Source organism: Typopeltis vanoorti, chromosome 6 (assembly GCF_054136105.1).
Source record: "Typopeltis vanoorti isolate ZY-2024b chromosome 6, IOZ_Tvanoo_1.0, whole genome shotgun sequence".
Taxonomy (NCBI): Eukaryota; Metazoa; Arthropoda; class Arachnida; order Uropygi; family Thelyphonidae; genus Typopeltis; species Typopeltis vanoorti.
In genome coordinates this window covers 53,301,318-53,329,285 of record NC_143554.1, presented here as the reverse complement: position 1 = coordinate 53,329,285, position 27,968 = coordinate 53,301,318, and the positions used below count along the sequence as shown (strand labels likewise).

Genomic DNA, 27,968 nt, shown 5'->3' with positions numbered 1-27,968 from the left:
ACTACGGCTAAGCAGATTTTAATAAAGGACATTTAGAATTGTAATGAAAGTTATCAAATCATCACAACTTTAAATTTAAAATGGGCTATTTTTTAAAGAGAAAATTGGGCCAAACAATTCTGAACAATAAAAAAATAACAAAGGAACTAAAGCAGTATTACTGCTTCAATTCTGCTTGGCTATCAGTGCAATTAGAAGTAGTCATATTCAGCAAGAGAGTTGAATGTGACAATCTGCATACAGACTAAACGAAGATAAAACAACTGAACAGCAATGAAACGTCAAAATATATTCAAGTTAAAACATTATTCAATGTTATTTTGATGTCAAAATAACATTACAAAAAAAAAAAAATTAAAATATAACTAAAAACAAAATCAGGTATTTTGTAATTCAATAATTATATATGTATGTTGATCATTACATATTAATTAGCAAGGTTTAGAATTAATGTTACCTCCATATGCTCTTTTGACTAAGATAAACTGAAGCTTCATCATACAGAGAATCTGAAATATCGAAAAAAAATTAGTAACATAAAGGACAGCATTTGCTTAACTATAAGTCATCATTCTCATGGAAAGGCTTAGATGTTGGTTATGCATTTTTTATTAAATAATTTAAGGAAATTACAACGTAAACTAGGATATACATTAGAATAAATTTTAATATACTTCAATATTTCAGAAATGTCACATTGCCATTTTCAAGGAACTTAAGAACAAGACACGTGCACGCAGGCACAACAAACAGTAGGTGAGGAAGAAGCAGGAAGCTATTATTTCTCCTAAAGTCCCGATGGTGCCCCCCCCCCTAGCGGGCAATGTGTATTCTTGGGCGATTGGGCTGAAGATCTTCTGATGTAGGTTTCCCAAATTTGAGGCAGTCTCATACAGCCAAAGTTGTTGAGGTTTGGATTGTTTCTTAGAGCTGAAGCTGATTCCATGAAAAGATTTCATATTTGTATTTACTATGGTGTTTTATCGTGGCTTTCTTCCACCGTATTCTATGGCAGGTATCCAATGCATGGTCAGCAAGACCAGAGTGACTGTATTGGTGAAACCTGATGTAGTCCTTGTGTTCTGAAATTCTGATATTTGCTGTCCTGCCTGTTTGACCAAAGTAGGACAGCTTACCGCTGCAAGGGACCTGGTATACACCAGGTAGGTCTAAGGGGGGGGGTTCTTTAGTAGAGCAGATAAGGGAAAAGAACTCAATCTCAAAACCACAACTTCCTACCAAAATGGTAGTCAACCTTTTGTCATTTAGTGTGAAACCTGAAGCACTCGAAGGCCTTGCATGTGGCCACAACTTCGCCATTGCACCCAGAAGAATACCTGCTGAAGATATTATGATACGAATTGAACGCGGGATAAGACACCTTCCAAACCACGTCACCAACGATATCAGACTGGATGTAGCTTGTGTTCTGACCAAAGCTAAACACCAAAAGCCAACATGCCTAGTAAGGAAATTAAATCTCTACGAGAATTAAAGAAAAACAAGAAAATAATAATCACCAAAGCTGATAAAGGGAACGCCACAGTATTGCTTAACCAAAAGGATTACACAGGTAAACTGAAAGCTCTATTGTTAGATCGGGCTACTACCTCCCTATCGAGTACAATCCCACCAACTCACAAATTAGAAAACTCCGCAGGCTCCTTAAGGTCACTTCTTGGCCTGTGGAAATCACTAACAAATTAAAACCATTTAACTCCATACCCCCCACCCCTGTATTTATGGACTCCCAAAAATACATAAAGAAAATGTGCCATTACGTCCCATAGTGGATGGCATTGATTCCCTCCCCACAGACAAACTAGCTAAACATTTGGCCAAAGCTCTCTCACACTATACTGGCAACACACCTTTCACACATAAAAAACTCAGCCCACTTCAAAGCCAGCACAGAAAACCTAATACTCAAACACACTGACATAATGGTCAGTTTTGATGTCTCCTCCTTATTCACAAATATCCCACTCAAAGAATCCTTAGAGCTAATCCAAGCTAAATTTCCTCCCAATATCACAGCCCTATTTCAGTTCACAATGAACTCAGGCTATTTTGTTTGGCAAGGAAAATTCTACAAGCAAATAGAGGGGACAGCCATGGGTTCTCCACTCTCCTCACCCTTGGCCAACTTTTATATGGAGACTTTTGAAGAGAAAGCCTTAAACTCTGCCCCACAAAAACCAACCATTTGGCTTTGCTATGTTGATGATGTGTTCGCTATTTGGCCACATGGCTCCGATGCACTCCTCTCCTTCCTAACACACTTAAACAACCAACACCCCAGAATCAAATTCACCCTGGAAGAGGAAAAAAAAAACAACTGCCTTCCTTTCTTAGACACACTGTCACCTACCAGCCTGATGGAACCTTGGTTTTTCAGTCTATAGAAAACCCACCCATACATGCAGATACATTCACCAACAATCCCACCACCCCTCCTCTCAACAATATGGAGTCATTAAGACACTACACAACAGGGCTAAACTTATCTGTTCAAATGACAATACCCTAACCACAGAACTAAACCACATTGTCAACACTTTCTCAGCCAATGGCTACCCCTCCCAAAAAAAATATTGAAATCAGTAAACCACAATCCCCCCACCCCTTACAACAAGGATTACTCTAAATCCATCACCATACCCTATATCTGAGGCACCTTGGAAAAAATTACAAAAATCCTAAAAAAACATGGCAACTTCTTGTTACAGACCATATAAAAAATTGGCATCTCTTATCAGTTCTACTAAAGACCAACCTCCCCCCCCCCCAGACCTACCTTGTGTATACCAGGTCCCTTGCAGCAGTAAGCTGTCCTACTTTGGTCAAACAGGCAGGACAGCAAATATCAGAATTTCAGAACACAAGGACTACATCCGGTTTCACCAATACAGTCACTCTGGTCTTGCTTACCATGCATTGGATACCTGCCATAGAATATGGTGGAAGAAAGCCACGATAAAACACCATAGTAAATACAAATATGAAAGGCTTTTCATGGAATCAGCTTCAGCTCTAAGAAACAATCCAAACCTCAACAAATTTGGCTGCATGAGACTGCCTCAAATTTGGGAAACCTACATCAGAAGATCTTCAGCCCAATCGCCCAAGAATACCAACATTGCCCGCTAGGGGGGGGGGGGCACCATTAGGACTTTAAGAGAAATAATAGCTTCCTGCTTCTTCCTCATTTACTGTTTGTTGTGCCTGCGTGCATGTGTCTTGTTCTTAAGCTCCTTGAAAATGGCAATGTGACGTTGCTGAAATATTGAAGTATATTAAAATTTATTTTAATGTATATCCTAGTTTACGTTGTAATTTCCTTAAATTAATTAGTAAAAAATATAAGTTATCATGCAGTAAACCATGACAAGTATTCTGTGTATAATAAAGAGTATTAGAAGATAGAGCAAGTATTTTTCATGTGGCTATAAAATATATAATACCTGAAGAAATTGTGTTATTGTTTTCATCCTTATTTTACCAAGATAAAAAAAAAAAGTTTGCCCATGAAGGATCTTAATGACTAGTTTATTTGTATAGTTAATTAGTTTACTGAATGATAAAAATTAGTAACTTGTCAAAGACATTTTATATGCAAATTCTTTTTTTTTTTTCATAGTTGCATAAAATAAAGGTGAAAATATTAACATATACATTTTCCAGCTCAGTGAAAAAAAAAAAACTTTGCCTCAGCTACTTCCAATCTAAATTGCTGCAATAATATGGTGAATCTTTTGCTAATTAAATATAGAAAAATTACATCTTCCATCAAGACAGTTTTTGACATATGCAATTCCACTGAATACTGTAAAAAGCCTTATGGTTCATTGTGATTTTCAGTAACTTTGGGTTTGAGACTTCTTGAGATAAGCAGTTGTCAGTGATTAGATTTACTCCATTCCTGTTTTTCTTGCCTTTTTTAGTATTTTTTTAAAATTACACTCAGTAATTTTATTCTCCTCTCTTAAATTAATTTATGAAGGAATTATCAACTCTACACGGGCAATCCCAATGGGAAAGCCTAGAGTTCGAGCAGGCATTTCCAGAGTTCAGAAGTTTCTATGAATTCTTAGAAACTTCTGAACTGTGGAAATGCATGCTCTTTTAAGCACAGCAGTTGGTTTAGTCATTTCATCTGAATTCTTTCAGATGAAATGACTAAACCAACTGCTGTGCTTAAAAGGCCAACAACTCACCCAGACATTGACAACAGACCAGAGGCTCAAACTTTATACCTGCCAAATGGTTCAAATTTAACCAGGAAAAGGATGACAAACATGATGAGTTCCACAAAGCCAGCCAGAAAAAAAAAAAAAAAAAAAAATGACACAAGAAATCCACATCTAATGAAACTGCAACATCTATAAAAGCATGAACCATTATAAAGAAAGAGTTCCTTCACTTATCCTGAGAGCTAAGGAACAATGGACAGCAGTGGCCACAACTCTCAAAAGTCAAAAAATACATTTTACAAAAGCCAGCAATGTGGATGGTGGGGTCCAAATATGGCTAGAGAAAGTAGCCAACTAAATTTTTGGATGGTAAAAATGTCCAGTACCACATGTTAATTCTAAAAATTGAAAAAAATCTTCAAGGTGGAATTGCACAGTATAGAAGAATCCATAGCCACCAGGGAAGTCACAAGCGACCTCCAAAACCACAAAGTAAACCCTATTAAGATCAACCATATGCTCCACACAGATAAACGGCCAGATAAATGTCTCTTGTCCTGATGGATATCATCGAAATACTGATAGATTTACCAAAGGTCTTCTGTGCCACCATTGTCAAAAATTCAGCCACTTGCAACACTGCTGTAAAGCAAAGTTCTGTTACATTAAATGCAGAAAACATTTAATGGCTTCTTACAAATAAATCAAAAACAGAGACAACTAAATGTGACAACTGCAGTAGACCACATAATGAAAATAACAGAGTGTGCAAGTAACAATTGGCCACTCAAAAACAGCAAAATAAAACTAAAGAGCCCCATCAACAACTGCATGCATTCGCAAACTGCTAATAACTGCATAGGCATAATGTCTACTGGTTTTGACATCTTTATGTATGAGGTACATGCTCAGTGTCTTATACATAGAAGTGTCAAAACCAGTAGAAAAGCTGAAACCTAGCACTCAATTAACTAAAGCAAAGCTGCAATCATAGCAGCCGTAGTGGGTGAGATGTTAATCAACTTCAGCAAAATAAACTCTAGCCAGGACTCCATGAATAACAGGTTTGTGAGACATACACAAATAATCCTTACAGCACAGATAGATGGTCAACAAGCATAGATTTCCAAATTTGTTCTGGAATGACAATGGAAATAAAACGCATGCACAAAAGAATTTATGGCATGCTTCAGTGCTGAGATAATCCTTGTGATATGACCAGCCTGCAACACAAAGCTCAAGGAACCATGTTTCATACTGCACTGACAGGCTCATGGTGGTGAAGTGGAGGGGGGGGGGGGTAAAGATAGAGCCATCATTGTCAAACACAATATAGCACACAATGAAATTGCAAATCTAAGCACTAGCAACATAGAAATCACAGGGTTGGATATCCACAAATGTAGGACTCCTGAAAATATATCTAACAGATAAGCTTAGGTGTTGATGGTTATTCATGACTTAAGTTTTTAACGGTATTAACAACACCAAACAATTTAATCAAAAGATGTTTAATTAACTGCTTATATTTCGCTGAATTTCAAATCGGCATCATCAGAGCACAACATACTTGTACACGCGACAGTGAGTAAGTAAAACAATAAAATTGCAGTGTACAAAAGATCTAAAGTCCTATTTATGGTGCCCTCTAATGTTGGAAAAAAAAAATCATTACAGCTATGTGGGAGTTGCTCTTAAGGATGACAATCTCCCAAATTTTTGGCAAATTAATACAACCATACTTGTTCAGGTTAGGAGAATTCTTCAAAGCCATTGCTGACTCAAAAAATAATCTTTCAGATCTGTAACAACTTCTTCCATGAAATCCTGTGTGAAGGAGTATCCAAAGTGTGGTCTGCCAGTCCTGACTTGCCATAGCAATAGTAGCGAATGTATTTTTTATGTTCTTCCAGGTGGATGCTAACTGATCTTCCTGTTTGTCCATAGTAGGCCAAGTTACAGTCACAGGGAACTTCATACACTCCTGGGTGTGCTAAAGGGTGAAGTTTATCCTTAGGCAAGTGGATCATAGTTGCTGACTTGCCATAGCAATAGTAGCGAATGTATTTTTTATGTTCTTCCTGTTTGTCCATGGTAGGTTACAGTCACAGGGAACTTCATACACTCCTGGGTGTGCTAAAGAGTGAAGTTTATCCTTAGGCAAGCGGATCAGAGTTGCTAGTTTTACATGCAGGTTTTGAAAGTGTTGTGAAGGCCATGCTTCATCAGTACTTTGGCTATCTTTTCTAATGTACCTCTGATATAGGAAGATCAGTTAACATAACAAACAGGAAGATCAGTTAACATCCACCTGAAAGAACATAAAACATACATTTGCTACTATTGCTATGGAAGTCAGTGGTAGACTCCTTCACACAGGCTAGATGGAAGAAAACAAATGCTATTTAGGAGTTGTTGCAGATCTGAAAGATTATTTTTAGAGTCAGCAATGGCTTTGAAGAATTCTCCTAACCTGAACAAGTATGGTCGCATTAATTTGCCAAAAATTTGGGAGACTGTCATCCTAAGAGCAACTCCCACACAGTTGTAATGAATTTTTTTTTTTTAAACATTAGAGGGCACCATAAATAGGACTTCAGATCTTTTGTACACTGCAATTTTATTGTTTTACTTACTCACTGTCGTGCATACAAGTGTGTTGTGCTCTGATGATGCTGATTTGAAATTCAGCGAAATATAAGCAGTTAATTAAACATCTTTTGATTAAATTGTTTGGTGTTGTTAATACCATTAAAAACTTAAGTCCTGAAAATATAATTCATATATAAAATTCTCCAAAATACTGACAACAGACTTAACAGAAATTCTAGGCAACAAACCGAGCAGCAATAGTGGCAGGAGAACTGAACGCCAAGCACACAGCCTGAAACTGAAATGGTAGAACCCTCAATGACTTTGCTGCCACCAGGAACGTCATGATTCTAGGACTTCCAGAACATATGTCCTACAATGTAGTAAGACTTCTTCACATCCTTGACATAGGAATATTTTAAAATATTGTGAACCAGTACTAAATCAGTGTGATGAACAACCTCAGCTCTGACCACAGCACAATTTCACTCCAACTGGACTCACAACACAAAAATATCCCAGATCAGCTTCCAAATGTCATCTGGACAAAACTAACAACAGCTCCACATGGATCTATTGGCCTGGTTCCAACCGTCTACTCAAAGGAATTTCGAGGTTGGAAGAGTAGATAATGACTGCATTAACAGTTTCCATTGCTGATGTGCTATGCACAAACTCTGAACAACTTTCATACAAGATTAAAAACCTCATCCATGAAAATAAAAGAGCCAGGTACTAATACCACAGATGCTATTCAAAGAACAGTGACAAGTGCTACAAACAAAGTTTGATATGTACTTTAAAAACTAATGAAATCAACAGTAGGAGACAAAATTACAGAGGATCAGGCATTCTAGAAAATTACCAAAAGCTCTATGCAAAAACTGTAAATTCCTCCCATGAACCCAAAACAAACATGATCTTCTTTGTTGTGGTGCTGACGAAGTTCAAGTTTCTGCCGAGAGCCTAGAGATGCAGAATAGTCCAAATTACAACCATGTAGATCTAGACTTTCAGAAAGTGCACACCTGGGTATATTGTATGCTAAAATGTAAAGACTATCACAAGCCCATCCAAGGTATCTCCCCCCCCCCTTCTCTTGCTGTGGTACACAAAATTATCACCAAAAGGAAATCACCAGATGGGATTTCTAACAAAATCATCAAACACCTATCTACATAAAGCTGTAATGCACATTGTTGTTATTATTAACAGAATATTAAGATATCATACTTTAAGTGACCCTTCCCATAGCATTATACATGTCAGTAAGGATATGTGATTTGCATTATGGAATACTAAGGCAGGTGATGTGAGGTCATTAGCCTTTATATAAGAGTTGTCCAGTCGTGACATTACCTCATGCGCAAACTTTGTTTGCTTACACTTGGTTAAAGGATCAAACCAAGAATATAATTTCTTTGGATCATTAATTTATAGTATAACTAAGTGGAAAAACTTTCAAAACCAAACAAACTATTTTATAAAAAAAAAAGAAAAGAAAAGAAAAAAAAAAAGTTTATTAACTGGCTTATATTTCGCTGGATTTCACACCAGCATCTTCACAGCACAAAGCAGCAAGTAATAGTTTATAAATGGTTTTTTTTTTTTTTTGAGACATTTGTCCTGAGATAATATACCACAAAGGACTTGGTATCTTATTGAGCTTTCAACTGGCTGTTCTTGGCTTCTGACAGCAAGTTAAAAAACTAACCAATTCATTACAATTTTGGTTCTTCATGCTCTCTGTAATCTACTGCGTGGCAAATTAATGGGTTAGAGCAAGTTGTGACATTTGCTATTCTGCACATCTGCACCCTTTTCCTATGGAAAAGTTTCAATCTCAGTGACACAGGCTTTTTGGTGAAAGTTTGACAGTTTGTACTAATAATGGTGCACTGAATGCTAATCGCAGACATTCAATTTGGACTATCTGTAGTTTGTTAACATTTGAATCTGCTGTGTGACTCTAGCTGGGTGAGCTGTATGCCAGGACTAGACTGATCAACATCCCTTATAGGAGAAATTTCAGTTCTATGCTTGGCCAACTATGTACGTTGAATAATGAGTATGAGCATGACCCAGTCACATGACATTAGGATCTATGACCACTGTCATAGAGCAAATCACTGCTTTTTTTTTATTTTCTCACTTGTAGATGCATGAAATTGTTGAATAACATGTTAAAGATACCAAGCAATTTTATAAGCTAGGTTTTTTTTAATCTTTTTTCCCAAGTAAGCAAACAGACAAGTAAGTCAAGTTTGCAGCTGCACGTAGTGCAACACTAGGCAACTCGTGGTAAAGGTGGAGCAAGCTCTGATCACTTTCCTCAGCATTTTCCCCTAATGCAAAGCACGTTTCCTTGCAGAAATGTGTGATGCTATGCATTAAGGTAATGGTCACTACCAAATGCATAAGGTAATGGGTCTACTACCCATACTGGTTTTGACCTTTATTGAAGTCTCGTTAGTGGGAGCCAGACGTAAAGAATGCCAAAAAAGACCCAGACCTAAAAATTGTGCTTTGCATTAGGGGAAAATTCTAAGGAAAGTGATCAGAGCTTGCTCCACCTTTACCACGAGTTGCACTACGTGCAGCCACAAACTTGACTTACCTGTCTGTTTGTTTGCTTGGGAAAAAGGATTAAAAAACTGCTTATAAAATTGTTTGGTATCTTTAGCATAATATATACCCAAGGTAAAAAACTTTGTTGAATAACATTTTTAAGCAGTCATATATGTACATAAATGATGTAAATAAATGTTTTATTAACATCAGACGTGCAAAGGGAAAATTAGAATAATTTTTGCAAAATGAATATCGATAATTAGCGATGATGCGCCATGCTTAGTCAAAAACAAACATACTTTACTCTATCACTGAGATGTGAAACTTTCCCCATAAGAAAGAGGTGTAAAATTCTCTGCAAATGTCACTACTCACCTTGACCCATTAATTTGCCATGCAATAGTTACATAATTTGTATTAATTAATATTAATAACTAATACATATGTTAAGCTTTATTATCAAAATTAATGAATATTTAAGCACAGAAAATGGAGATATGACACAAGAATATGTGTTAAATTAATGAATAATTAAGCATGATAAATGAAGATGCAAAAGTGCTGCAAGCAAATCTGAATTAACAGCTCAGTTATTTTTGTGTATTTTGAAAATTGATGAACACTGTTTGTAATGATATAATTAGTGAACATATTTCTTTAATACATAGCAGAGAAGAGCTGATACCATACAGTGGATGCTCAATTTTTGCTATATGACCCCTAAACTTCAACTTCCTGTCTACTAAAATTCCAAGATCCATAGCCTGATCAGTTTCTTCTAGCATAATCCCACCAATATAATACATTGGATATCTAATCACACCAAAGTGCATGACTTTACATTCACTTACATTGAACTGACATCCACTTTCCCATGCCCCAAATTGCAGCCTATTCAAATCATTCTGCAAGTACTGCATCCTTGATTACCCTACCTATCTTTGCATCATAAGCAAATAGCTGTATGTATGTCACCTGTCAAATTCTTCCCAATGTCATTAATGTACAGAATGAATAACAGTGGACAAGGACTGATCCTTGTGGTATACCACTGGTTATTTTATTTATTTATATATTTATTTTTTTTTTATTAATCTTTGTACTGGTTATGGGCAGTACTACCCTTACATCTCGTCCAGACTTGATATAGCCCTAAGCCTTTACAAGTGTTTTACCCTATTCCTGTTATCATTGTAGTAATTCTCTGGTGGCAACGACAACATGTCATTGTTTCCTCAAGGATGAAAGTTGTTTCCTTGATGGCCCTACATATGACTGTAGGGCCCTCAAGGAAACAACTTTTATATCCTTTTGCATAAGCCCAAGCTGTTTTAAGTCCTTATAGCTATCTGCACTCCATATGCCATGTAAAGAGATGGTGGTGCTAGTAAACCTCGGCGTTGCTCCATGCTCCTCCCGTATCTTACTAACTAGATCTTGGTTATTCTTATAATAGATTACTTTATTATTATGGCTATAGGCTAGTGGGTGCCCTGTTCCCACCACATGGGCATCCAACTACCTGAACATCACCATCTCTTTTAATCACTGTCTGGTTTACACAAATCCGTGGAGGTCCTATAATGTGGTTCCACTGCAGTCTCCCAACTTTTGTTCTTAAAGTGGTTGTTCAGAATGGAGACCACGGAGTCATTCCTCTGCATGTGCACCCCAATGGGTGTGGAAGCAACACTGGGCTATATGAGACAATGTCTCACTGTAGTGGCAGCCAGCCCTATAGTTTGAGTCGTCACTACCCCATCGAGCTGTGCGGGTGAGACATTGATGCTCGTTCTGATAAGGTGAACCCAGGGAGGAGCCTGGTGCCATCCCTTACCCAATCATGCTGAGATGCCCATCTCTTGTGTTCTGCAGGTGCTGACTCAATTAAGGTACCTTGATAATGGACCAGCCTTTAGTCCGCCTAGTCTTCTTGTATTAATGGACTATAGAAAGCCTCTCTGCAGATAGGGGAAGAAGATAGTTCTAACTTTGCGATTCTGGACAGCCACAGGCATAAGATCAGCCATCTAAGTGATGGTGAAGTCGTCTTTCACTCTTGAGTGGAAATATGCAATAGGGGTGTCAGGAGGTAGTCGGAGTCATGATCTCATGGCTGAACGGTTAGCCATATCCATTCGGGACAGTACCGAGATATATGTCCTACCAAGCACCAACTTGTGGTAAAAGCGAGGTAGGAGATAGTGGGAAAGGAGAAAGAGTTTTTGCTGGGGCTTGAGAGGAGCTTTCCTCAAAGAAGCGATCCCAGCTTCTAGAATAGAAGGGGCAGAAGACCTTCCCTTTTGGGGTGAACATGATACCGAGGTATCTCCACTCTTCCAGGATGGTCAAAGCATGCAACGGCCTCCCGTGCAAGGAAAACTCTATAGTCTCGACCTTAAGCTTCTTGTCACAACCAGAGGAGGACAAGAGCTAAAAAGTGGGACTTCTCTACATTAATAGAAAGGTCTCGAATAGAGAAAAAGCCAACTGCCAGGTCAAGGAGTTCCTGTAAGCCTACCTTAGTAGAGGTTACGAGAATAAGATCGTCCGCAATGTCCACAGCATTAAATCTTGCAGACTCACCCCCCCCCCCATATACCATTTTTTGATATCTGTCAGTCAGCCATTCTCTTATCCATGCTAATACTTTATAATCCAATCCCATATTCTCCAAGTAATGCAAGAGTCTTCCATTCTCAGCTTCCAAGGATTTTGCTATAGCTTTTGACAGAATACTTTCTGTATTCTGTCAAAAGTCTTAGCAAAATCCAAAAGTATCATGGTGTAAACATTCCTCTTGTCTAGCTCAATGGTAACATTACAGAATGTGAGCAAGTTGCTGAAACATGACCTTCCCTGAGTAAACCCAACCTGTTCATTGCAAAGTAGTGATTCTCTTTGTCAATCCATTTCTGAATGCAAGCACTAACTTTTCTAAAATCTTCATCACCACTTGAGATATTGGTCAAAGGTATAGCCAGTTCAGCTGAACACTCTTTTAGCATTTGTGCTGATATTCCATCAGTCACTGTTGATGAATTCTTATTCAGTTTGTGCAAGAGCTCTAATATCTCCTCACACATCTGAGTTTCTTCATCCAGTAAGCTCAAAGTTGCTTAACCGGGTTGATAGCTTTTAACAAAATGGGCACTCATTAGTTGAGCAACCTCCTTTGCATCTGTCACCCCCTCACACTATCTGCATTCAGTATTCTTTCATATTCATTCTTTCTTTTACTTGCAGCATATTGATATCATTCTTTGGGGTTGTATTTAGCATGCAGAGCCAGTTTCTTTTCATACTCAGACTCAGCTTTCTGTACAACACTTGTGACTCTTCGGGCCTGCTGCTTATAATTTTCATCATCCTTACGAACACAGTATACCTTCCACATCATCCTTTTCTTATGAATCTCTTGTTTGATAAGATTACACATCCATTTGATTCACACCCTATTTATTCTTTGACCTCTCGGGACACATTCCGATATTGCTTCATTTAAGTATTTTTTAAATGCCTTCCATGCACTGTCAATATTCTTCCCATCCAGCAACTGATACCATTGTGTTGAATCCAGCATACTCCTCAGCTAGTGATAATTTCCTACTTTGTAGTTCAGCATGTAACCTTTTATGAATGGAACATTCATAAACTGATGTTTGGAGTGTGTTTGAAGGAAAAAGGCAGTTGTATGCTAGAGATGGACTGCATCTTAACATGGAAGGACATAAGCGATTGAAGAAGTTATTGTTTTCTGAACAGGTTGAAGTTATTGGGCAGGGAAACTAATATTGAAAAGGTTGAGTGTAAGAGAGAGAAACTTTAGCACTGATTGTGTATTTATTGATCCTTATAGGCTGAATAAATTGCAGAAGAGAGGGGATAAAAATCGGCATAGGACTACGGTAGTTAGTGACTTATATATCAGTTCTAAAGCCGGTACAAGATCTAGAGGGAATCTGCAATTTTTGTATACCAATGTTAGAAGCATTCGAAATAAGAGAGAAGAATTTTTGGCATTAGTCAGTGAAATCTCACCAAAAGTTGTAGGCATTAGTGAAACTTGGCTGTCAGCAGAAGATGTGGTCACTGGAATTGAATGTGATGGGTACACTATTTTCAGGGAGGATAGAGAAGATAGAACAGGGGGAGGAGTACTGTTGATGATAGCTGATGTGTTGCAGCCAAAGAAAGTAGTATATCATGATGATAGACGTGAATAAGAGTTCATTTGAGGCAGTCTGGTGCGAAATAGCGACCAACGCAACCAAATATACAGTTGGATGCTGCTATAGGCCAGGGAGTACGGGGGGAGATATTGAATTCATGCATCAGCAACTTAGTGCAATGAGTGAAGGCTTGGTGATTATTATGGGGGATTTTAATTACGGTGATATCAATTGGAAGGAGGAAATATCACGTAGCAAAAAGGAAATGGAATTCATACATCTTCTACGAGATAATTACTTGAAACAGCACGTAACTGAAGGGACACGTGGTGTGAGAGTGTTGGACCTGGTTATTGGTTCAGAGGTTATATGCATAAGTAAGGTGTCCTCGTTACCTCCAGTTGGTGAAAGCGATCATGTGGTATTGACTTGGGGATTGATGCAGGGGAAATGTTTCAGCTGTGTGAAAGTGATGGAAGAACAAGAGGTCATCTCTGGAAATTAAAGAAGAGTGTGGTTAACAAAGGTGTCAGAACAAGGTTTTTTGCATGGAGGGTGGTGAATGAGTGGAATTCATTGCCTGACTTAGTTGTGAGCTCTTCGTCTGTAAATGAATTCAAGAAGAGATATGACAGATATTGTTTTGCTAGTTTGGGTCTCCCGCGATGAGTCTACTGACTCCATGGAGATACCCGTAATAATAATAATAATAAATAACTTAGCCACTTCCCAAATGAATACTATATGATCACATTCACCAACTGCAGGAGAATAGTTCCATCTTTAAATGAAATGCCCTCTGACACTATAATAAAATTTAAAACTTTGCCCTCAAGTTCTTTCTGTCACTTGCAGCTTGAGGAAGTCGTCTTGCAACAGTTCAATAAATTCAGTTTCATTCTTCTCATGAAATTTTACTGTTACTCAGTCAATGTTTGGATAATTAACACGTTCGCTGCTACACTCCTCAGGCGTAGTTTGTTACCACACGCCAAGCACTTTCACTCCTTCAAGGTCAGTACGAATAATCTCGAAGCTGGCGGTAATCGACATATCGTATATTCGTAGTTGGCTTGTGAAGCTCATATACCAACTACGAGTATACTCGTAGTTGGCAGCGAAGGTGTTAAAGTCTCCCATTATGATTATTCTTTATGCACCCATCATATTTATTTGGTGATGCACTTCTTCATCACTAGCAACCTACCCATCAGGTCTGTAACAACACACCATTACACTCGGTCTTGTTAGATTCCACCTCACACCAGATGGTTTCAAACTCATTGCCACATGAAAAACTGTAATTAATATTGCAGTCATAGGTTTCAATTATAACTGGATTCAAGTCATTTAATAACATTAGCAACTCCCTCCTCTCTATTTCTGTCTATCCTTCGTTAAAAATATTGTATCCTTTACACTCGATACCAGTCAGTATTTCCAATTTTGATAGTCAGGTCTCACTAATGCCTACAATCTGAGTTCCCAACATACTGAACAAGTCAACAAATTTTACCCCTTTGTTTCTGATACTTGTAGCATTAGTCTAAAGACATAATGAGCTACTTGCATGTTCTTTTGTATATTCTTGTCTGTAGTCTGTGTGACATAGTGGACAACTTGCAGATCTTAGTTCTTCTCTGGTGGCTTATATATGCAGACATCTTTGAACACGTTTGATGGGTCTGAACTGGATGAACACAAAATTGAAATCATTCTCTCCTCATAATCATTGGCATTAACCCAGTTACATAGCACTGTTGCTTTTACACCCAGATTCTCACCATTCCTCCAATTATAATTTAGTTTCTCTGACTCTGTGTGTCAGGTCTCATACCAATTATTAGTTTTAAAAAACTCCTAACACCAATCGCATTCAAGTGTAGGCCATCCCTCTTATACAAATCCAATCTTCCCTCAAACTCACTCGACACATCCAAAAACCCGCATACATTTCTTCTACACAGCCTATCATCCCTTCTTCTTAATTCATTTTTATCATATTCAAGTAATATTCTGACGATTTTCTCTTTCTCACCCTTTACTCTCACTTCTTCCAACAACCCTTTCATATCATAATAGTAAATCATCAAAAGAAGAAGTCGGCAAACTTGCAGGAGAATGCAACTTTGATCCCAGAAATATCAATTGCCATCATTTCAGATCCATAAACAAAAGAAAGGACGGAACAAACTTTCCATGTCTTGTGAAAGTGACCTGAAACACACCGATAAACACATCCAAATTTATAACGGCGATAAATAACAAGTTAAAGGACACTTGCTGCCAGTCACAGGCACGTGTTTGACTTGATTTAACTTTTGCCCAGAAAGAACAAAGAAGTCAACTCCAAAGACAATCAGAAGAAAAACACCAAAATAGAGACAACAGTTGGATGATAGACTACAAACAAACCAAACTAGTGCAAAAAAAACAAGTGATGGCACTAGTAGCCAGCCACAAGGAGACCAGTATGCAGGAACTGCATAGGAAATGTGCAATATTTGGGGTCAAATCCATGCCTCACAGAACCATGCATATCCACTTCACCAACATCTGTGGCCTCAACTCCAACCTTAATAGTGTCCACTACCATCTGCAGTCCATCAAACTCCACCTATTCTTTTTAACAGAAACTCAAATCTCACCTTCCCCCAGCACTATCCATCTCAACTTTCCTAACTATACGAAGGTTGTTCGATAAGTCATGCAAAAATGAAGAAAACATAAATTTTTTGGGACAAACATTTTTAATTTTTCAACATAGTCTCCTTTGAGGTCTATACACTTAGTCCAACAATGCTCGAGTTTTTTGATCCTGTCTATATAGTATGATTCATCCAACCCTTCAAAATAGGCAGTTGTTTTGGCAATCACCTCATCATTTGATGAAAATCTCTTTCCTGCCAGCCATTTCTTTATGTTTGGAAACAGATAGTAGTCCGAGGGACCCAAATCTGGAGAGTGGGGGGGGGGAATGCAAAAGGACTTTGTAGCATAAATCGAACAATTTTGTGGTCACAATTGCATAAGAGTTTTGATCCAGTGTGAGCAAATGCAGCACCTATCTTGCGGATAGTTTTCTCATATGTAAATGTTCATGTAAAATATTAAGTACTCGGTGATTTGAGATGACCACAGCCTTAGCAATTTCACGCACCTTCATTCTTCTATCATCCATCACCATATCATGGATTTTTTTCAATAATTTCTGGAGTAGTGACCTCAACTGGGTGTCCAGAACGTTCAGAGTCACTTGTGCTCATATGGTCACTTCAAAAATTACTAAACCACTTATAAACCGTTCTAATTAAAGGTGCAGACTCACCATAATGTTTATCAAGCTTAGCTTTGGTTTTCTGAGCCATTTTGCCTTTCAAAAAGTAATGTTAAATCACTCCATGAAATTCTTTCTCATCCATTTTTCACAAATTACGGTACTTGATCAATTCAAATGAATGCCAAACACAGATTAATAGATCTATCTGACTGAAACTTACTATGTAATCCTCCAACAGTTGCCAGCAACTAAAAATGACCTTGATATGTACTGTGGCACCATCTCTTAGACTTTGCATGGACTTATCGAACAGCCCTCATACACTATTTAACTGCTTTCGACCCAAGGGTGGCATCTGTGCACATATCCACTCTGACATAACCTGTCAGAGAGCACCTAACCTAGAATCACCCAACTTCAACCTTCTTTGGCTAAAAATATCCCTCCCCCCTCAGTCAAATTCGTCTGCTGTCTCTATCGCTCTCCTAATACCACCAACCACTCTGAGCTCTTTCATTTCCTCTCCTTAAAAGTTAATTCTCTCCAGTCCCACTTTCCTGACATTGAAATCGTCCTCCTAGATGATTTTAATGTCCATAACCGCACCTGGCTTTCCTCTTCCAGTTGTACAGATCTTGCAGGCAGAGATGCTGAATCATTTGCCATCACTAATGACCTTACACAATTGTTCAAAAGCTGACCAGAATACCAGATAACCCAAACTAATCCCCAAATACCCTAGATCTCTTCCTTACCAATGACCTCTCCAAATATACAGTGAACATAGTGAACCCCCCCCACCGGGTAATTCTGACAACAACCTAGTGCTCATCTCCTCCCCCATGCAACAATGCTTACATAGTCACTCCCACACAAGAGTAGTTTTCCACAAGTTGTCCCAACTGGCATTATAACAGTGCCAATCGGGACAGTCTACGAGACTACTATGCTTCATTCCCATGGTTGGATTATTGTTTCCAGTCTAAACGTATCACCAAAGCAATCCTCACTGGCATGAAAACATACATTCCCCACATTACTCTGAACTGCCATCCCCTATCCAAACCTTTGTTCTCCAAAATATGTGCCAAGGCTGTACAAATGAAAAATCAGGCATACAACAACTGGCTCAAAATAAGAACCCCATTTTCCTTCAGTGCCTATACTGAAGCCCGAAACAGATGCAAGAAAATTATCAATGCTTCTAAAACAGACTTTGAATGGGCAAAAAGTAGGAAGCTTGCAGCCTGTCCAAATGGCAGCCATGCCTTTTGGTCTCTCGCCAAGGCAATTGGTCGTAACTTTTGCTGTACACTATTCCCACTCCTGTCATACCCCAGATGGCTCAACTGTATCATCACCCACAGAAAAAGCTAACCTCCTGGCTTCACACTTTGCTTCTAATGCACACATAACTGACAATGACAAATGCCCTCCAGTCATTCCAACTGCCCAACATACAATGCCCCCTGTCTCCTTTTGCCAAAAAGACATCATAAGCCTGTTGTCTAAATTAGACACAAAAAAGTCGCCTGGCCCTGATGGCATTCCTCCAATTGTCCTAAAGGTCTGTGCACCAGAACTAACTCCTATCCTATGCTGTCTGTACATACTCTCTTACTCCACTGGTGTATATATATATATATATATATATATATATATATATCCCAAAGCTTGGAAACCTGTCTATATTCAACCCATTCCTAAAAAGGGTGACAAATCACTGCCATCTAACTACTGCCCTATTTCACTGACTTCACTCCTATGGAGAAAACCATCAACTCTCAGCTCCTGTTCTACCTTGAAAGTACCCAGCTATTAAGTGACCACCAGTACGGATTCCGTCAATGCTGATCAACAGGAGATCTTCTCTCATACATCACCCATCACTGGACAAATGCTATGGAGAAATTTGGCAAATCCCAAGTAATTGCACTCGATATCTCTAAAGCCTTTGACTGGGTCTGGCACAAAAGGCGGCTTACTACGTAAACTCCCATCATTTGGACTGCCTCGGGACTTCTGCAGATGGATTGCCAGCTTCCTGTCTGGACACACACTATGTGTGATGGTAGACAGCTCCCTATCCTCATCATCATCCAACTAACGCTGGATGACGATGATGAGGGGTTCCACAAGGTTTGGTTCTCTCACCAACCCTCTTCCTATTGTATATCAATGACCCACTTCATTTGACCTCCAACCCAATACACGGTTTTGCAGACGACAGCACATTGCACTTCTCCCTTTCATTTCACAAATCCTACTCTACACAACTCACTTCAACACACAGAGTATCAACCACCATTGCCCTTAATTCTGACATCTAAGCCATCCTCCAATGGATCTCAGATAACCTCGTCAACTTCAAAGCCAATAAAACCCAGTTCTGTCTTATTTCTCACAAAAAAGAACCATTTTCTCCAAGCATTATTTTTGATAACACTCAAACTCTCAGAAAAAATGAGATTTCTCTTCTCAGAATTACCCTGACATCAACCTACCTCTCCTGGCATAAACACATCACAACCATTGAAACCTCAGCTTCCAAAAAACTAGGTTTTCTCTTTTGCTCAAGATATTACCACCTCTAAACAGCTTTTAACCTTATACAAATCGCAAATCTGACAGTTATTGAATACTGCTCTCACATTTGGAGTTGGGATCCTAAAAGTGCCCTCAAAATGCTTGACTCAATACAGAGGAGAGCATGACTTATTTTTACCACAGCTACATACAAGCCACAAGTGTGGTTACGCTATGTAGACTGTGTGTTTGCCATCTGGCCCCATGGACAAGACACTATGGATGCATTTGTCACCTACCTAAACAGCCAACACCCAAAATCCACTTCACAGTAGAAAAAGAATCAAAAACTGTTTACCATTTCTTGATACATTAGTCACCCGTCTTTCAGATGTATCACTATCTTTTTCTATTTACAGAAAGCCTACACACACAGGAAGATACCTACATAAACAATCACATCATCATCTAGTCCAATGGTGCGGCATTTTAAAAACACTTACACACAGAGCCAGAGCCATTTGTTCTAATGATACAGCTCTGACCACAGAACTCCAATATCTGAACCATACGTTCCTAGCTAACGGATACAATCCCTACAAAATAGATAAAATACTACATAGGCCCATTACTCTACCCTCCCCTAATACACAAGAATACAACATGATCATTTCTATTCCCTATATCAAAGGTACATCAGAAAAGATAGCCAAAGTTGTGTTGAAACATGGCCTTTGCACCACTTTCAAACCTCATGTCAAGCTGGCAACTCTGATCCGCTCGCCTAAGGATAAACTTCACCCTTTAGCACACCCAGGAGTGTATGAAGTTCCTTGTGACTGTGACTTGGCCTATTATAGGCAAACAGGAAGATCAGTGAACATCTGCTGGAAGAACATGAAAGATACATTCACTCCTATTACTATGGCAAGTCGGGACTGACAGACCATGCTTTGGACACTCTGTCACACAGGATTAGATGGAGGAAAACGAATGTGCTATTTAGGAGTCATTATATATCTGAAAGGTTTTTTTTGAGTCAGCAATGGCTTTGAAGAATTCTCCCAATCTTAACAAATATGGTTGCATTAATTTGCCAAAAATTTGGGAGACGTTTATCTTAAGAAAAACTCCTGCATAGCTTTTTTTTTTTGTTAGAGGGTGCCAAAAATAGGACTTTAGATCTTTTGTCTTTTGCAATTACATTGTTTCACTCACTCACTGTCGTGTGTACAAGTGTGTTGTGCTCTGATGATGCTGATTTGAAAATCAGCGAAATATAAGCGTTAATAAAACATCTTTGTGCAAAAAGTGTGTGGTGTTGTTAATATCGTGAAAAATAAGTCATGAATAACCATCAACACCTAAGCATATCTGTTAGACAGAGGAGAGCAATTAGACTGATAAATGACCCATCTCTTATCAACTCGCTCCCTCACTCTCATATAGACGTTTGGTCTCTGCAATTTGTATATTCTATAAATATTTCCATGGGAAATGTTCATCTGAAACAGCATCAATAATTCACCCACTCTATACTAAGCAGCAGCTATATGTGTCCCCATTGGAACACATATAGCTGCTGCCCAACATCCTTTCACAGTACACCTTGAAACCCACAGAACAAGTTTCTTTTCCTCCTCCTTCATCCTTGCTATTGCTGTACTGTGGAACAGTCTTCCCCCCCCCCCTTGACATATTTTCCAAGGAATACAACATACAAGCTTTTAAATCAAATGTAAACAAGTTTGTTTCTCCTTTCCCAACTCACTACCCATATACAGTACTAACGCACTATAGATTAACCAGCCAACCTCTCATATATGGGCCCAATATATATATAAAAAAAAATCCTTTCTCATACTGAACTTATTGCTAGTTAAAGTGTTAGCATCTACTACAATTACAATCTCATTTACTTTTTTTTTCTGTTTTTGAATTGCATGTGCTATATTTTAAATTTTTGCTCTGAGTAAACTTGAAGTTATAACCCACTAATCAACAGCATGTTTTATGACAGAGTCATCATACCAAATAATATCCTTCTTTTTACAATCAAGGTTACTTACCTGATTTTTGTTACTTACTGACTTACCTGATTCCATGTTTTGTTGTTTCTTATTTTGCTTCTTAATTTTCTTTATCTCCCTGTGTTCTGATTTTCTTGAATTTGAATTGAATTTGAATTTCTGTAATTCCTGCATTGTCTGTCTAATAATCTGCCTTTACTTCATAATTTTGGAGGCTAATTCATTTTCAATATCCTCTTTAGCAGGGCAAGCCTTCTTGTTCTCAACTTTGCTGTTCTTCTTAGCATTACACTAACAAGAACAGCAACTGTTGCATTTTTGGCACCATTTTAAACAATATTTAATATTGCAATATGTTAATAAAAATTTGTTATATAAAATACACTAAAAACACAAACATCTGCACTAATTTTCTAAGGGCAAAACACAATAAAACAGATAAAAATCACCTTTTCAAAGAGTGTTAAATTCACTGATCAATCACAATATAGTCTCAAACCCATTCTCCATATATCTACCCTTAGTGAGTGAACAGGATGACAGCACAACATAAAAGTTGACTTACTAAATTGATATCAACAATTTTCCTCCAAATTAGTCTCTTATCTGTCAGGACACAAATACTGTGAGAGCTCATGTTTTGATCTTCTACAGCACTTTTAAATGAATCAATCTATCTGGTTCTTGGTTTATTCCTCTCATCCTGGCATTAAAAAAAACTGTTTTGCTAAACTTTCCTTTCCAATTCTGCTTACTTGACTATTAAAAGTTTATTGTTCACTTGGTTCTCGTAGACAAGCTTATACGTTGGTTATGCATTTCTAAATTACTTAGGGAATTGAAACAACGTAGATCCGAATATAAATTAAATTATACTTTAATTAATATTTCCGATATTTCGGCAATGTCACATTGCCATTTTCAAAAGGAACTTACAAAAAGGCAGTTGCACACAGGCACTAACAATACAGTAACTGAGAATGAAGATATGAAGCTATCGTTCTCCTGATTCAGGATGTTATCTTGCTCCAACTTTGCAACGAGTTTCCCGGTGTTGTACCACCTTACCCCAGTCCTGAAGATACTTTCAGTTGCAAACTTTGTTTGCTCACACTTGGATAAAGGATTAAACTAAATTTATTACTTGACTATACTGGCCTGGCTGGCTGAGTGGTAAGCATACTCACCATGGACATGGATGTTTGTGTTGTCTTTAGATGGGAAATGAATGTCATTGCCTGGTGTCAACCACCGACCTGTTTATTAGAAACCTGAAGTGGCTTGAAAAAAGTTCCATATTTGGCATTTACAGTAAGGTTTCTGGACTATGTAAAAAAATAAGTGAAAAATACAATATAACATCGATAAAAATAGAATAAAAATATCCCTAGCCTGCCCATAGTACAAAATGTAATATAGGTTTAAAAATAACCCTTGATGGAGGGGACAACATAAAAAAAAATTAAAAAAAAAAAAAAAACACATGAGATTGTGTTTTTTTTTAAATTTTTTTTTAATTGAATGAACTAACAATGTAGAGTTCCTTTCTAATATCCTCATTTTTAATATGATTCTGCCATTGATGCCACCATTTCTTTATTCTCATATTTTTCCCCAAACCTTCATGCCTGTGATCTCTAGTCTTTGATCAAATGTGTGTTCAGATTCAAAAGTTAAAAATTGGTTTACCCACTGCCCTGTACATTTAGTGTTGTGATCAATGGCTCTCTAATTCTATAAAAATTTATTCAACTGACTCCCCACCATACTAGCTCTGTTTATTGTGTGTTGTCTTTTTCAACAATTAATTTGCCATCTTCACTAAAAACTGTGCCCAACTTGACAAAAATGTCACCACTAATTTCACTAATTTTGACTTCAACAACTTTTCTCATTCAGGATGTTTTCAAAATTCCTGTGTTTTCCCAGTCTTTGTCTTTTTATGGGTCATTTAAATACCAAATTTATATAGCTATTCAATTTGGTTAGGGAATCCTGCACACATGTACTGGATTTATTCATGAGTATAGCATCATTTAAACAGAGCTAAGAGTTGAATTCCAATTTTGATATCAGCCTAATGCCCTTTCATTTGTAATGTGATCAATTTAGATGAATAACAGTGGAAATAATGTGCATCCTTGTCTTATATATGATTTTACATCTATCTTTTTATCCCCCCCCCTCAATCTAACAACTGATTTCAACTTATAAACAATATAATGTCCTGTGTTTACATAAATTTTACCTGGAGCATTCAGAAGGGAAGTTCCTTCATGTTCCTCTATAATTCTCACATTCAGTTTTATTTTCCTTTTTTACATGTAACTATGAGAAGGCTACTAAATCATGGAATTGAACCTTCTGACCATGCCTTTTGAGTTATGCAGTGTAGTCACAGCAAAACATTCATATATTCAGGTCTTGAAGACCATGTTTTTGGAAACAGCTCATTGAATCAATTGGAAAAAGACCACTATGCTTCATTCCAGAAAACTTAGAAGATTTTAATCATCCGTAGCTGCTCTCAAAATCAGCCTCATTTTAATAAATCTGGTTATAAAACTTCCCAAAATATGGGAAACATTAACACTTTGAGGTTTGCCAACAGATGCTCCAACTAGTTAGGACTAGTCTTTCATCCATGTGTTTCACTTAGTTTTGTGTTGCTTTGTGTGTGTTACAAGTCTCATATTGTACTCTCTGATGATGTCTCAATGACAGACAAAATATTGGAAGAATTAAATATTATTTTTAATCTTTTCTCAGTGCTATTTCACTTCATTAAGTATCTAACGTGAGTTTCTCCCATGCACTTAAGTCTTAACACATGGAAGTTGTGCCTTCTTGTCTCCTTCAAAGCCCATCAGACACCATTTATACCTGCCTATACTTTCACCTCTCTCATCTCCAGGTGGCACACTCTTTTCCCACATATTCCTGCATAAATAAGCAAGGCAAATCGCTCCCTGCTATACCAGAATCTGAGCCATATGCCTCCTGTGGTGTTTTGACAAAGAGAGAAACATCAGAAGACTGGTTCTGATGGCATGTCTCCAACTGCACTGAAAACCAGTCATTGGCCTCTGTATATGAATAGCCCAGTCATGAAATTACTTCTCATGTAAACTTTGTTTGCTTACACTTGAATAAAGGATTACACCAAGAATATAATTTCTTGGCATCTTTAATTTATAGTATCACCAAGTGGAATTTATGCAGTTACTAAGGAATAACTAACTGAGACAGCACGTGATGGAATATACTAGGGGTTTGAGAGTGCTAGATCTAGTAATTGCATCAGAGAATTTTTTTTATAAACAAATGTGGCCACATTACTACCAAATGGTAAGAGTGATCATATGGTCTTGACATGGGAGGTGACTAAAGGTGTGGAATTTTTAGTTAAGAAGGGATACATGTGGAATTACAGAACTGGTAAGTATGACAAGCTTAGGATACTGCTTGGATTAGTGAAATGGCATGTGAAACTACAAGGGCTAGATGTTGATAGTGCATGGGAAGTCACAAAGAAGTGGTTAAGAGAAGTAATGGCAGACTGCATACTTAGAGTCAGGAGAGTAAATCAAGTGGGAGTTAAATTAATGAATATCATCAATAAGCTGGAGCTGCAAAAAAAGAAAAAAGCTGTGGAGGGAAATGAAGGAGAAAGGTCATCAACAGGCACATAAGCAGTACAAAGCACAGGCCAAAAGGGTAACCAGTGTGGTAAGAAAGGCAAAAGCAGAGTATGAAAGGAAATTAGCAGTACAGGCCAAAGATAATCCCAAACAATCCTTTCAATACATTACAAGTAAAAGGGAGAATGGTAATGGCAGAATGATTTTAATGAATGCAGATGGCAGGGAGGTAATTGAATCAGTTGAAATAGAATTACCAAGTGAACATTTTGAAAGAGTATATCATCCAGGTGTAGATATTCGGTAACAAGAGAGGCAAAGACTTTTATGGGAACTGAGGTAAATGAAATGGAGGTGCATAGCATATTACAGAACCTTAATATGAATACAGTTATGGGATTAGATGGAATACTAACTCGAATCTGAAAGTGCTAGTGAATTGTTGGTGCCATTGACCACACTGATTAATCTAATTCGTGACTATTGGTTAGTTCTGTTGCATAAAGGAGGCTCCAAGACTAATGTAGCAAATTATGACTGATCAGCATATCAGGAGTTGTCAAGATACTGGAGAAGTAGGTCACAAGAAAAATACAGGAATGGATAGTCAGAAATGATATAGAGTATTGGGGAGGGGAGAACAACACGGGCTTGTGAAGGGTAGGTCATGCCTCAGTAACCTGTTCACATTTTATAATGTAGTGACAGCTGAGCTGGATAAAGGCAATGGATTTAAAATGATACTGCTGGACTTTGTAAAAGCCTTTGACAGGGTACCACAGTATAAAACACACAAGTACCTGTGTGTTATATACTAGATCTGTTAATGTATTTTATCATGTCTCTGTTATTTTTTATGTAATTCTTTGCCTGTGATACCTGAAGAAGTTGAATTTCAACGAAACTAGTCGTATCTTAACATTAAACTTTTCTTTCTCGGTATAGAGTCATTTAAATTCATTTATATATATGTATATATATATATATAACTGCTATCTTGTACACAATAAACATTAGTTCTCTTCTGAATTAAGTGTTATTTCTTTTCTGTAGTTTGTAATAAGTAAAATCCCTATAGAAGGTAGTATTTTCTACTAAAGAACGCATACAAAAAAAAGAGCACCACCACTGATAATTTTCATGCAGCAACAGACAAATCTTATTTGCAGCCAATGTGGAATCTGAATTCTTTGTAAGCTGTTCCATGAATTATGATCATCTTTGTGAATTGCAAAACACTTTTTTTGCATGATATTAATGTAATGTTCTATGAATGATATCAGCAAAAATGTCTGAAATACCCACCCCCCCAACAAAACAAAAAAAAAAACCTATGAAATTTATCACAACAAAAATGGGCATTATACAGCAAAACAACAATCATATCAAGTGGACCTGGTAATGAACAAGATAAACAAGAAGTTCATCTTGATGTATCACAAATAGTTCACTGTCACCATGGACATCATATGACTTTGTGTATGCATGAAATAAAAATATCCTGAATAACATACAAATTATTCTGAGTTACAAGATTGAATATTAAATATAAGTTACTGAACAGGAAAACAGAAATATTACAATTTATGCATGATTATAATGCAGTTTGCAGAAAACAACAATAAAAATAATTTCTTACCATCGCCTTTCATCTTTTCTAATGTACTTAAAATCTGGACAAAAGTAGGCCTTTCCTAAAACAGACAACAGCTGCCAAATTATAGAAGTAATACATACACTTAAAATTTTCATATTTCAAGATAAATCCTTAAAAAACTTTTCTCAACTTGGAAAAGTTTAGAAATTGTTATTTAAAAATAAGTACTGAGGAAAATAATGCAAAAAAAGCATGCTAAATAAGAGACTATGAACATTATCTAACATAACTAACACTTTAAATAACAATGATGCACACCATTTCCTACCTAGAACAAAATTCAGTCCATTTAAAAATAAAGAAATATTATCTCAACTGATATTAAACTAATTTCTCCCCAGTAATATGCAGACTTAAAATCATTAAAAACATTTTGTTTTTGGCAAATGATATTTAAAGAGTACAAAGAAGAATAACATAAGAACTGATTATTAAGTAGCGGTTTATCAACCTTATTGTTGTTATATACAAAGTGATGATGGCCTGGTTGGCCGAGTGGTTAACATATCCACTCTCCAGCCAAAAGGCTGCGGGTTCGAATTCTGTCTTGGACATGGATGTTTGTGATCGTCTGTGAAAATAATAGTGGTGATGGTGGACAGTAGATGGTGTTGGTGTAGATGAGGAGGTTTGTGGATGGGGTACAGTGGTGGAGACGGAGAGTTGTAAAGTAGATGCCCTCCCTCGATGAGTCTTAGGACTCCTGAAGGTGTCAAATAATAATAATATCATCCAATTGTTTTCAACTCCTGGTGATCTTATGAACAAAGGCTCTCTCCATCGCACTTGGCCTTTCTTTCAATAATTGTACGTTCAAGTTAGTAAGTTCTTTTATGTTGTCCATCCAACTCTTTTTTGGTCTTCTTTTCATTCCCTCAATCTTCCTCAACATAACTGCCTTTTCCAATGATTCATTAGCTCGCATAGTATGTCCAAAGTACATCAACTTCTGTTTAGTGATCACTGCCTCCAAGGAACATTCTGTCTTTATATTCTCTAAAATTTTCTTATTGGTCATTCTGACAGTCCATGAGATTAGTCTCCTCCACACCCATAATTCAAATGAATCAATTTGCTTTCTGTCTTTCTTCTTAATATAAATTATATATTTAGTTTAATCCTTTATCTAAGTGTAAGCAAACAAAGTTTGTGACTGAAGTATCTTCAGCACTTGGGCAACACGTGGCAAAGGTGGACTGAGTCCTCATCACTTTCCTTAGTATCCCATAATTGTTTAGCATACATGTCCGCAGACATGTCTTTAGCATATATGTCTGCAAGGAGATGTGCTTTGCATTATGTGATA

The 27,968-nt window shown here is 37.4% G+C and overlaps 1 protein-coding gene across 2 annotated transcripts in view; it reads right to left on the bottom strand.

Moving 5' to 3' along the window:
- Positions 1–27,968, bottom strand: part of LOC150105457 (mitogen-activated protein kinase kinase kinase 20-like) — a 346,847-nt gene that overhangs the window by 127,658 nt on the left and 191,221 nt on the right. For both annotated transcript variants that reach the window (XM_090394158.1, XM_090394159.1), the window contains exons 10-11: positions 26,645–26,699; positions 458–509 (exon numbers count right to left, since the gene is read on the bottom strand). In XM_090394158.1, the coding sequence (XP_090250284.1) occupies positions 458–509; positions 26,645–26,699 (107 nt within the window). The remainder of the gene's footprint in view (positions 1–457; positions 510–26,644; positions 26,700–27,968) is intronic.